Consider the following 12,968-nt stretch of genomic DNA (forward strand, 5'->3'; position numbering starts at 1 on the left):
GTGGCCAGTCCACCTACCTGCACATCTTTGGGTTGTGGGGCGAGACCCACACAGACACGGGGAGAATGTGCAAACTCCACGCGGACAGTGAAGTGGGGCCAGGGTTGAACTTAGGACTGCGGCGCCACCGTGGCCCCCTTTTTAAAATTAATTTATGGGATGTGGGTGTTGCTGATTGGACCTGCATTTGTTGCTCAACTACGGACCTGGTCAGACCAGGTTAAGAACGGCAGATTTTCTTCCTGGAGGATATTAGGGATAAGTGATATCAGATTTTCAACAATAATCATTAGACATTTAATTCCAGATTTATTTTATTAAATTCAAATTACACCATATGCTGTGGTGGGATTTGAACCCAGGTTCCAGATCTTGCCCTGGATCTCTGGATTACTAGTGCAGTGACAATACCACTGCGCCATCGCCTCCGACTATGAAGGTAGTATGGTAAGGTAGAGGTAAGATAGTAGATCAGCTGTGACCTTATTGACTGGCGAAGCAGTCTTGAAAGGCCAAATGGCCTACTACTGCTCCTATTTCTTATGTTCTTGTCCTATGAGGTAAGTTCTGCACTTCCTTAAAGTGGAAAGAAAATCTGCAATGTAATGTTGATCCAGAACTAGGATTTTTAAAAATGTTTAACCAATGTCCATTAGGAGTTGAATCAATACCTGCATGATTCTGATGATAGAAATAAAGTTAATTGTTTCATATAGAAGATTCATTTTTTCAGGCTTTTGTTTTTTTTTTTCATTTTCTATTGATTGCACTCCATGATCCTGGCCCATTGGGTAAATGTTGCTCACTGCTAGTTGGAAAATGGTTTCTATGAGCGATTTGAAGCACATTTAATCCCTTTGTATTGATAGTTGGCTTGTAGAATTGGCAAATTTTAAACCTGTATCTTGTGCCAATGAACACATTTCGCATGACGATGCAGGATAATTTTGAACTGAACTTTGCTTCCTTTTTTTTTGGCTGCTCAAATTTATATGGTTGAATTAAGTTGTCTCTTCTGCCTTTTCATATGTGTTCTTTCCTGAAATGACGAGGTCACATGCGAATGCAGAGCAAGAATAGAAAATCATTTTGCTGATCAGTTATCATGTTTTTCCAAAGCACTCCCTGGTGCAGCTTTTCAGGCCATTCTTCCTTTAGTTGTAATTATAGTTTGTTTCCGGTAATGGTAAACATTTCCAGCAACCGAGAAAAGCAACTAAACAAAACAATTATTTTCTATTTATCTTAATCTCATACCTACTTTCTCTCCATCATTTAATTTAATCAGAAATCTGCCCTCCTCTTTCCTACCTATTTGTACTATCTGATTTTGTGGCATTCCTTGGTAACTTATTCCACACCTATTTTTCTTGTCCATAAATTCTGTCAAACCTTACTAATTTCTAATTTCATATTTTTTAGACTTGCTTTACTAATGTTTTGACTACAGTGATCCATGTTGTAAGCAGCAAATTTGTCAATGCCATTCATAATATGGAAAAGGCAAAACTTCTTAAAGTTGTCCTGAAGAGGACAAATCTAACCGCAATCTTTCCCATGACATGGATGCAGATATTCCGAATCATTATGGTTGTTCATCACCTCGAGAGCAATATGATTTTGTGACTGGACGTGCAAACAGTACTCCAGATGGGATCTGAATAGCAATGATGTGGCTATTTTTGATTTTTCCTTGAAGTCTCTGCTAATGTGACTAAGTACTTATTTTGCCATCTTGACTGCAGGCAAACACTGAGCAAATAGTTTCAACAATTTTATTAGAGTAACACCAAGGGTGCTTTTCCAACCAGCCTGCTGTCTAACTGTCCTATTTAGGACCTTTTAGTTTCTTGCTTCAATGTTAGTTAGTTTGCAAATCTGAACATCAAACTGCATCTGACACCCACTCATTCCGTTATCTTTTTGTTGTGCTTTTTTTATATCTGCTACAAACTTGCCAATTTTGTTTCCTTGTGCAAGTTACTGCTAGACACAAAAGGGAGCAATAGTCCTAAGTAGTATTTGCTGCTGCCACTCCCTATTTTAAGATGTGTAGCTACTCTACTTTTTTCCCCTCTCTTTGCTATGACATTGCTTTTAGCTATTGATGGTAACATGGAACCTTGACAAATCTTTTGGAAGCCTATGTATAAAATACCCTTGTTTGCATCCAAACATTGTAACCTGCAAGTTAAGCATACTTCACTTCCTGAATCTGTGCCGGTTACTCTTTTTTGTGTTTCTCCGTGTTCACCTCGGAATACTTAAAATTGATTTCCATTTTCTTTGTAACTAATAGGCTTATATTTTGACATTTTGTAAGCCACCTCTGAATATTTCAGAAATTGGCCAATTTACAAAAACAAGTCAGAATTTTGCTGATTCACGACTTCATTTCAGTTTGAAGGTTTTACTTACTTAAAATAGGTCAAAGCTAGGGGATGGAAGGTTTTTTTTTCCAACGTTCAAAAAAAATGCTCATGTCCCCAGTGGGGATTTCAAAGTTTGAAAGACTTCTTCTAAGCAAGGCTCCAATTTCTTTTGACAGCAACTTGATAAAAGGAATGAGGTTCAAATAACTCTGACCAGTAGAGACTTTGGAAGGATGAAGATGACAGTCTGTAATTTCACTTTACAGTAGTTATCGTTTTGTACATTGTAAAAAATTCTTTATCTAAAGTGACACATTAGAAAGTGCAACTTCTGATTGTTCTAACGCTGCATGTCTAATATTCCAGCCAGCTGTAAAAATGATGGCATTTTTGTGCCAACTGCACTTGCAAGACATTTCCATGTTTGGTTAAAAAAAAACGTTTTCATGGCACACTGAGGATTGTGGTAGCATTTTCCATCATATCCAAAAATACAAGAGGAATGGAATTTTTATCCAGGGTATACTGTAGGTCAACTTGTGTAATTAGCCTTAAATTATGCATGTTTGTAAGTTTTTTTTTGTGTCTTAAGAGTCAGGTCAACTACTGTTGTGGACTTAAACGAATAGCTCATGTACATTTATTAACCTTCAGAATACTTAGAATCAAGTACTGAGATACTACAACTTTTCAAATGCTAAGTGAAAAGCAGCTGTCTTACTGTATATTTGTGGTAAAGTTGCGCGCAGATGGTTTGGTAGTGCGTGCAGTCTCGTGATTAGGCTTTCTACTTCATATTTCATTTTATCGCAGATGTAAGAAATGTTAAATATGGAGCAAAACAGGTGTTATAATACAAATATGTTTATACATATCGACCTATACATATCAACCTATTTAATTGTAATTCTTTAAACCTGTATTGAGGGCAAAGACATCTCGATTTTTCTATGTGATTCATCTGAATGTAGGAAAAGCTATAATCTATTGTATCACTATAAATAATCAAGAATTCTGGAAAACGATGTAAAGGTTTCAAATGAGCCATCTCTGCAACACTGTTCTTATTATGGTTTCATTGTCTGCAGGATCATTCTGTTTTTGAGTCTCTACTTTTTTCATAGGTGGCACCCTTGGCTCATGATAGCACTCTCACCTGTTAGTCAGTTGATAGTAGAGGCACACTCCACTCTGGTGACTTGAACGCACAATCGAGGCTGATACACCAGTGTGAAACAGAGGAGGCACCATTACACTGAGATTCCATCTCTTTTGAATGCAATGTAAATTGATTGCTCTCTTGTGAAACTATTTGAAAAAGAGAAGTTGAACTATCCTCGAGACCTTGTCAATATTTATCCTCAACCAACACATGTTTTTTTTTTAATTTAGCGTGACCAATTCATTTTTTCCAATTAAGGGGCAATTTAGCATGGCCAATCCACCCAGCCCACACATCTTTGGGTTGTGGGGGCGAAACCCACGCAAACACGGGGAGAATGTGCGAATTTCACATGGACAGTGACCCAGAGCCAGGATCGAACCCGGGTCCTCGGTGTTGTGAGGCACCAGTTCTAACCACTGTGCCACCTTGCTGCCCTGCCAACACTTTTTTTAAAAAATAAATTTAAAATTGTCCTTCAATTTTTTGTGTTTTCATAGCGGTTGAATACAATTGAGTGGTTTGCTAGGCCATTTCAGAGGGTATTTAAGAGTAAGAGTCAAGCACATTGCTGTGGGTCTGGAGTCATATGTAGACCAGATTAGGTATGGTTGGCAGGTTTCCTTCCCTAAAGGACATTAGTGAACCTCGACAATGGTTTCATGGTCATTATTGTATTTATTAATTCCAGATATTTTATTCCCTTTAAGTTCCACCATCTGCTGTAGTGGGATTGGAACCCATGTCCCCAGATCATTACCCTGGGTCTCTGGATTACGAATCCAGTGACAATATTATCCACTCGCCTCTTCTCGTGGCTCTTTGTGGGACTTTTTTGAGTGCGAATTGGCTGGTGTCTTTCCCTACATTAGAACAAAACGTCATTGCCTGCAGTGTACATTTAGGCATCCTGCAATCGTGAAAGGCACTTTATGAATTGCAAATTAATTATTTGAATCCTATTGCGCATGCACCCCTTGCTGAATTAAGAAGCACTGCTCAAAGGGGAGGGATAACATTTTATTTGAGAACTGTTTATTTTGTAAAATGTGTCATTTCTAACCATTGCTTGCAGAAATGGTCTTTCAGGGGTGTTATTACTTTTCTTATTGTTCATGAGTAGTTTTATTTTGTATTTCCATGAAACAATTACTAAGGGCAGCACTTACAGTGGCAGGCGCAGAGGTGTGTGAGATTCCCACTATTGCGCTGGTCAGCTCATTAAATATGCATCCGCAAAGAGCTTTCTGATTTTTTTTAATTGATTTTTATTGAAGTTTTTACAATTAGTATCAAAAGAAAAAAAGGTCATAGGTATCAATGCAAAATAGGTACAGCACGTAAACAGAAGTCATTATGAACATAGGAACAGATAAGACTGTATGAATCGGGGACAACATCCCCAAAGTGATCGCTCCACGAATACAAGATCTGTCAACATCAAAGCAGGACACAGTCAACAGCAGTTACCTTTCTTTGAAGCTATGGGTATGATATAACAGAGGAATAAAAAGACTTGAGGATCCCAGAACTAAGGAAGAATCACTTCTTTTTAAAATTTAGAGTAGTACCCAATTATGTTTTTCCAATTAAGGGGCAATTTAGCGTGGCCAATTCGCCTACTGTGCACATCATTATTCGTTGTGGGGGCGAGACCCACGCAGATACCACAAGACTAAGGAAATGTCAGACCTCAAACCCACTAATTGCTTGGGTAACAGGACTACCTGAGCTGCTACCCGAGGCATCCCGAAATGGACGAGAGCCTGCCAACTAAATCAGAGGAGAACCTCGCTCCTACCCCTGGGGAAAAGGGAAAAGGATGACTCTTAGGCACACTGCTTGGTCTGTCCCAAAATTACTCCCTACCCAGGGAGCAGAGCCAGCCACACTGGGATCCCCCTACATTCGCCCTGAGAGAAAGTATTCCCATTCCTTGTGGACAACAGGATATCAACCAAGGCGCTGGGCCTGGCCCAGCCCAGAATCTGACCCAAGTAACTTCCACTTTCACAGTTCCAGGGTCAAGATCAAGGAGCACTCTTCAGGATCTTTCAATGATTTCTTCCACCATGCCACCTCACCAGAACCCAGGCGGTGAACAACCAAGGCTCAGGGAGCCAGGGGAATGATGCGACCGGTTCAGCCACCCCCAAGCTTTCATGACCAAAATCTGGAACAGCATAACATAAGACCAGTGGTAGGGAGTATAGCGTCTTCATTTTGAGCCATTATCCATCGATACATACCGCACCATCAGGGGGGAGCCCGTCCAAAATCAACTGCGCTACGAAAGGTTGGTCCCCACCCCAACTCCTTCAAGCCACCATGAACAAGTGAGGATTTAAACATTCTAACTCTGTTCAATCATGCGCAAACACTGACCAACAATTCTTGGGACACAGAGTAAACTACATAAATCAAGAAAATACGAACAGCCAATGTGCACAAGGATGAAAAGACTGATTAAACGATGAGCAGAGCTCGAGCTTGTGAAAACACAACCACTCCAGCGCACAAATCACCCGACTCCCAGCTTGCTGATTCTTGCAGCTGTGGCAGTCGACGCTATTACTTCCGTGGGGTTGGAGGTGTGGGCACCATATTTAATGGCCATCCAGACGGCATACCCTATCCCTTCAACCTCTCTTGGTCACTGCACCACTTTCCCTGCTAACCCTTCCTCCCGCCCTCCCTTGATCATTCTGCACTCAACTTGCACTGCCACCACCCAATCACAAGCATAGGCTGGAATTAACAGGCATTCCCCAAATGGGCAAGCATTGAGCATGAAAGAAGCCTACCTTGGCCAGGTATACACCAGTTATATACAGTCGTAAAAGTGAACAATCTAATTTCTCCTGGCAAGGAACATCATTAGGTGGGGCAACCTAATTCGGGCCAGTCATGATCTCATAGAATGGCAAAATGACTTGATTGGGCCAAATGGCCTACTTTACTCCTCCTCCTAATGGGTGAGGTGGCCATTTAATGAGCATGCCTGACATGCTGATGCATGCAAAATGTGTTGGGAAACTCCAGAACTTGACTCCTGCAGTTCACCCGACACCAGGAAATTGATTTTCGGCTTCACACCAAATTGGAAGTTCCTTCACCCGCCACATTTCCAGCTGTTGGTGGCACTAGAAGATTCCACGCAATGTGTTCTTTCCAAATTGTACACTGTCCTTGTTATTGCTTTGCCAGTGTGTAATTAGCTTAGCTCACTTGGTATTGAAAGCCAGGATTGACTTTGTGAAACTAAGGGTGGCATGTGGCGCAGTGGTTAGCACTGGGACTGCGGCACTGAGGACCCGGGTTCGAATCCAGGCCCTGGGTCACTGTCCGTGTGGAGTTTGCACATTCTCCCCATGTCTGTGTGTATCTCACCCCCACAATCCAAAGATGTGCAGAGTAGGTGGTTTGGCCACGCTAAATTGCCCCTTAATTGGGGAAAAAAAGGAATGGGTACTCTTTTTTTAAAAAAAATTTTTAAAAATAAATAAATAAATTTTAAGCAATAAATAAAAGCTAAAAGTACACAAGGTTGCCAGTGATGGTTATTGTTTGAGCTAAAGCCACTTCATTGATGGCAAAAGACAAAGTTTGTTGGCAAAAACATCAAAAATACAAGATGCAATTTCTTAAACCAACCAGGTTTTAAAAATTGGGTTCTGTTATACATTATGCAAATATCAAAGTGCATTACAGACTGTACACAACCTCAACGTACTGATATATGCATAAACATTTTTAATATTCTTATTACACTCCTTCAGAACACTTTTTGTGCGAACATTAAATCGAAAACCCCAACGCGTCCTCCGTTTAAAAAAAATAGGAACAGTTAAATGTTTTTTCACTTTGTACTGTACAGTTTAGTTGTTTTTTTGACAATTGTTTAAAACTAAACATAATGAATAAAGTGGGAATGTGCCTTAAGCAATGCTAACTATTTTGATACAACTTCTATGACTGTTTTTTGTATAATGAATTTTAATGCAGCAAAAGCAATAAATAAGGGCGGCACGGTGGTGCAGTGGTTAGCACTACTGCCTCACGGCGCCAAGGACTCGAGTTCAATCCCGGCCCCGGGTCACTGTCCGTGTGGAGTTTGCACATTCTCCCCGTGCCTGTGTGGGTCTCACCCCCACAGCCCAAAGATGTGCAGAGTAGATGGATTGGCCACGCTAAATTGCCCTTAACTGGGAAAAAAAATCAGGTGCTCTAAATTGCTTTTTTCAAAGGCGTATATTTCTTTAAAAAACAGTTTTGAAAATTATAGAAATTATTTTGCTTTGTTGAGCTAACCTGTGTCTATGGCTACCTTCTGTGTGCAAGTTCATCTCCATAATAACAAGTCCTATGTCCTGTGTTTAGGTGGTTCAAGTTAGAGTCAAAACCAGGAAAGAAGGCAAAAGAAAGAGGTGCAATCCAGGTTTCCATCCAGTTCATGCGAAACAATATGACTGCAAGTATGTTTGACCTTTCCATGAAGGATAAAACGAGGTCCCCTTTTGCCAAACTGAAAGACAAAATGAAGGGAAGGAAAAATGATGCCACTTTTTCTGACCATTCGTCTGCCATCATTCCAAGTACATCTGCTAACCCTGATCAAGAAGCATTGGAGATAGATAAACAACTCAAATCAAAGCCAAAAAGAGCCTTCCTCTTGGGACCACAAAGGCTATCATCTGCCCAATCAATGTCAGATTTACCTGGTCTCCGTCCATCGCTGGGAAAAATTAAATCCAATACCATAGGCCATGTAGTCTACAAACCAACTTCAGATTTGGTTCACTCCAGTGAAGATAAGGGTAAGTCTGTTCACAAAGTGCGAAGTATACTGATTTTGTTTGTTAAGTACACATTTCCATTCACTTTTTAAATAAATGGCTGAAACTAGCTTGCTTCCCAAAGTAGCCATTTGTTTCCAGGTTTGGCTTTTGCAAACTTCTGTCTAGCTTGTACCCATAGAATCCCTATAGTGTGGAAGGAGACCATTCGACCCATCTAGTGCACCAACCCTCTGAAAGAGCACTCTACCTAGGCCAACGCCCCGCCCTATCCCCATTGATAATATGCCAATCCACCTAACCTGCACATCCTTGGACTGTGGGAGGAAACCGGACACCTGGAGGAAATGCACACAGACACTAGAAGAACGTTCAAACTCCACACAGTCACCCTAGGCCAGAATTGAACCCAGGCCCCTGGCGCTGTGAGGCAGCAGTGCCAACCACTGCCACCATGCCGCCGTAAACTATTGAGGTGATTATTGGCTGTAAGTAGAAAAACACAAACAAAATAAATACAAAATGATTGCATGAATTAATAGAAAGACATGCAACATCATGAAGCCACTAACTTGTGGTCAGCTGTTTCTTATGTGTAGTTTTTGAACTGATGGAAGCTATTTTGACTGTAACCTGGACGTAAGCTCCTGATGTGCCGTTAAACTTATGAAACTAAAATATCATATAAGTAGATAGAATCTATTTTTGGATTGAATGAATTTGGCTTTGACATACGTCTGCTGTACACATCTGTTGTATTTCAGAGCACCAAAACAATACCGACTCCTGCTGTTTTAGTGTAAAAGTGGGCATAATGAGATGAGGTGGGTATAACCAGAGGAAAATCAGACACTGACCCAAAGCAGGAAAGGTTAGAATGACCAGAAGATTGGTAGAAGAGGTATATTTTATGGAACGTTTTAAAGAAGATTCAGTGATGGGAGGGGTTTTAGGGAAGTAATTCCAGAGCATAGAAATAAAACAGCTGAAAATACAGCCAATAAGGGTGGAGAGCAGGAGGGAGATATATAATAATAATCTTTATTAGTGTCACAAGTAAGCTTACATTAACACTGCAATTAAGTTATCTGTGAAAATCCCCCAGTCGCCATACTATGGCGCCTGTTCGGGCACACTGAGGGAGAATTCAGAATGTCCAATTCACCTAACAAGCACGTCTTCGGGACTTGTGGGAGGAAACCAGAGCACCCGGAGGTAACCTGCGCAGACACTGGGAGAATGTGCAGGCTCCACACAGATAGAGGCTCAAGCCAAGAATCGAACCCAGGTCCCTGGTGTTGTGACGCAACTGTGCTAACCACTGTGCTACCGGGCCGCCTATGTACAAGGCTCCATTTAGGGAAACAGTGAGTTAGAGGTTGTAGTGTCTGTGGAGATTACAGATGGGGAGAACTGGAATCATGGAAGGATTGAAACCCCAGAAAGAGATTTTATATTGGCGGGCAGAAAGTCACTATATGTCATCAAGGACTGGTGTGATGGGTGAGAGTATCTTGATGATAGAATATGCACATCAGTTTTTGAATCGGCTGATGTTCGCTGATTGGGAAACCTGTCTATAATTGAAGGGATTGGAGGTATATTTGCTGAAGTAGAGAAGGCTAGAAGTGTAACCAGAAGGTGTTTGTGAATGAGAGGATGTAGGATGAGAAACCTTGCTCGAACATGAAAACGCATGCTGAGATTACAAATAGTTGTTTGACCCTTAGTTGTGGCCAGGCAGGGGTTTGTGAAAGTGAAGTGTTTGTTCAGATCTGAAGATGGCAGCTTCACTCTTCCAATTGTTTTGCTGGAGGAACTTAACAACTCCTCTAAAATAGAATGTTGAACAAGCAGTCTGGCAATATAGAAACAGTTAAGAAATTGAGAAGTTAGAGCTGGGTGTCATAAGGTACGAGCTCTCCAATGTCTCCAAGGGAGTGTAGCATGTTCATGAGAAAGATGGGTCCAAGGATAAATTCTTCACTTTTCTTACCTTTTGCCACATATTTTGGTGTGTGATTTTATGTAATATTTAAAGACTACAGATACGTGCCCCACTTGTATATCCAGTAGGCTACAATCCTGAATACTTAAGCTTATTGTGTAAAATATTCTTTCAAAGTAGTTACATTGCCAAAGGATGATTGTATGAAGGATATAAAACTAATGACCAAGTTGCAATGTAGATTCAGTCGGATGTTACCAGAGAAGATGGATTAAAGGAGGAAGAATGTATAAAGAGAGACTTCCCTCATTTGTTATGTAGCATTGTGATACGAGAGGTAGTGATGGATGTTTCTGTTGCTCAACAAGATTGAAATGAGGGGTGAGTTATTTCCTCCAGATGATGGTTAGAATGTGAGTATTCAACTGCAGACTCTTGAAGTAGATTCCAAGAGAGTTTTTTAAAAAGCAGTTGATAGTTGCTTTATCCTATTAAAAGTTATGGATTATAGTGCGGTTAGATTTGGGTGACTCATGAAGGAGTAGTATTGCTGCCCACTTGGTGGGCTTGAATATGTTTCTCCGCTATAACATTCTTTGATTTTCTCAGTATCTCCAATATTGGGAATGTTTGTTGTGAACTGAAACTTGGGGTTATCCTCCTTGTCTAACTTAATTTTCTAACAAGGGAGAAAAGTGTGGTTTGAACCAATGAATAAAGGTGCAAAATGTTCAACAACCTTGTGTAATGTAGTAAAATGAACCAAGATGCTTTACAGGAACATTGTCAAACAAATACAACCCCAAACCACATAAGGAGATAAACTTGGATATAAGGAGATAAACTTGGATATGAGGTTTTAAGGAATCTCTTAAAAGAAGATAGAGAGATTTAAGGAGGGAATCCCAGACCTTGGGCTCTAAGCAAGTGATCCCACAGCCAAACAAGCTATAATAGTATTAGCTCTGTATTTAAAACTTTGAAATTAATCCTGTTCTGATCCGAAGCTCCTCAAATCAGATATTTTTTTTTAAGTGGTTCTTACTGTTATCTGTGGGTCAGTTGGTACCACTCTTGCCTCGAGGTTGCAAAGTAATGGATTTAAGTCAAACTCCAGGGCTTGAGTGCAAAGGTCAAGGCACACACACCAGTACTGGGGGGGGCGGGTGGGGGGGGGGGGGGGGGGGGGGGGGGGGGGGGGGGGGGGGGAGTGCTGTCTTTCAGATGGGATGTTAAACTAAGACCCTATCTGCCCACTTGGATGGATGTAAAAGATCCCATTCACTAATTTGAAGAAAAGCATGGGAGTTATTCCAATTAAATCGCAATCACCACCACTAAAACAGATTTTGGTTTGCGGGAGCTAGCTGTGCACAAATTGGCTGCTGCGTTTCCTACATTATAACAGTGACTACATTTCAAAAGTACTTCATTGTCTAGTGGTCGTAAAACATGTTGTATAAATGCATGTAGATTTATTGGAAATATTTCTATTGTACAAAATTACAAAACGCATACAAACTCGTAACCAAACCCCCAAGGCAACCATCCAACCCGTGAAACACAAAAAAAGGAAAATAAGCCCCCCCACTTACTATTACCCTCTTTCCCCTTCCCCCCCCCCCAAAAAAAGCTTACAATTATATGTTCTCTAAAATACGATCTAAACGCCCTCCCGCCCTCTCCAGTAGAACTCTTCAATCGATTCCCTCAGTATATGACCTTCACGAGGTGCAGAAATGCCACCAATCCCCTAGCTACGCCGAAGCACTCAGTGGTGTTGCCAACCTCCAGCCTAACAGGATCGCCCGAGTAAAACACCTGGCTCACCCAGGAATAGTCAGATCCTACCCGCATATGAGTCTCTTGCAAAAACACCACGTCAGCTCCCAGACTCTTTAAATGTGCAAAAACCGTTGCCCTCTTTACTCGTCTCGTTCCAGGTGACTAAAACGGGTCTGGGGCCCATCACCCCCTTTCACACTAGAGTCAGCCATTAGCACCATGATGCATCAGACCTTCTTCACCAGTTCCTAGGTCCCAGTCCCACCTAAGATGGTCACCTGCCCCAACCAATGCAGACACAAAGAAAATCCCCTGGTCACTCTTGGCTTCCTACTAACACCCCCCCCCCCCCCCCCCCCCCCCCCTCACCAGTTCTCCTTCCCACCCAGGCCGGCAGAATGCCTGACACCTCAAATAACCCCCTCCCAAACTCATTGAGTCTCGCTAAACTGGCCCAACAAGTCGCAGCCTCCCCCCCACCACACTGCTCCTGTTCACTAGACTACCTCCTGTGCATCCTCCCTGCTCCCTTAACCAAATCCCAGGACCCTTACCATGCTTCTCTTTCCTGCAATTACCATATCAATTCCCCCCCCGTTCTAACATCCCCATAACCCTGGCCTCCAAAGAAAATCCCCAACCAACCTTCAAGAAAAAGATCAAAGACATAACACACTATATTGCAATATTTACAGCCACCCTCACCCAATTTTCACACAGAAAAAAATCCCATCAGCCCTCCTCAAACCAGTCCCAGTCCTTTGTCCTCGATAAGGCCTTAGCCTGCTCCAGGGTGTCCAAATAGTGATCCTTTGAGTTCAGCATGAATCTCAACCTCGCTGGATACACTCCCTGAACCGTACACCCTAATTGTACAGCACCGCATTTGTCTTATTGAAGGCCAC

At 41.6% G+C, this 12,968-nt stretch overlaps 1 protein-coding gene across 3 annotated transcripts in view; it reads left to right on the top strand.

Annotated features, from left to right (window-relative positions):
- The window catches only part of LOC119979397 (rab11 family-interacting protein 2), a 95,877-nt gene that overhangs the window by 44,177 nt on the left and 38,732 nt on the right, over positions 1 to 12,968 (top strand). For all 3 annotated transcript variants that reach the window (XM_038821555.1, XM_038821553.1, XM_038821552.1), the window contains exon 2: positions 7,915 to 8,351. In XM_038821555.1, coding sequence (XP_038677483.1) covers positions 7,915 to 8,351 — 437 coding nt within the window. The remainder of the gene's footprint in view (positions 1 to 7,914; positions 8,352 to 12,968) is intronic.

The sequence above is a fragment of the Scyliorhinus canicula genome, chromosome 16 (genome assembly GCF_902713615.1).
Source record: "Scyliorhinus canicula chromosome 16, sScyCan1.1, whole genome shotgun sequence".
Lineage (NCBI taxonomy): Eukaryota > Metazoa > Chordata > Chondrichthyes > Carcharhiniformes > Scyliorhinidae > Scyliorhinus > Scyliorhinus canicula.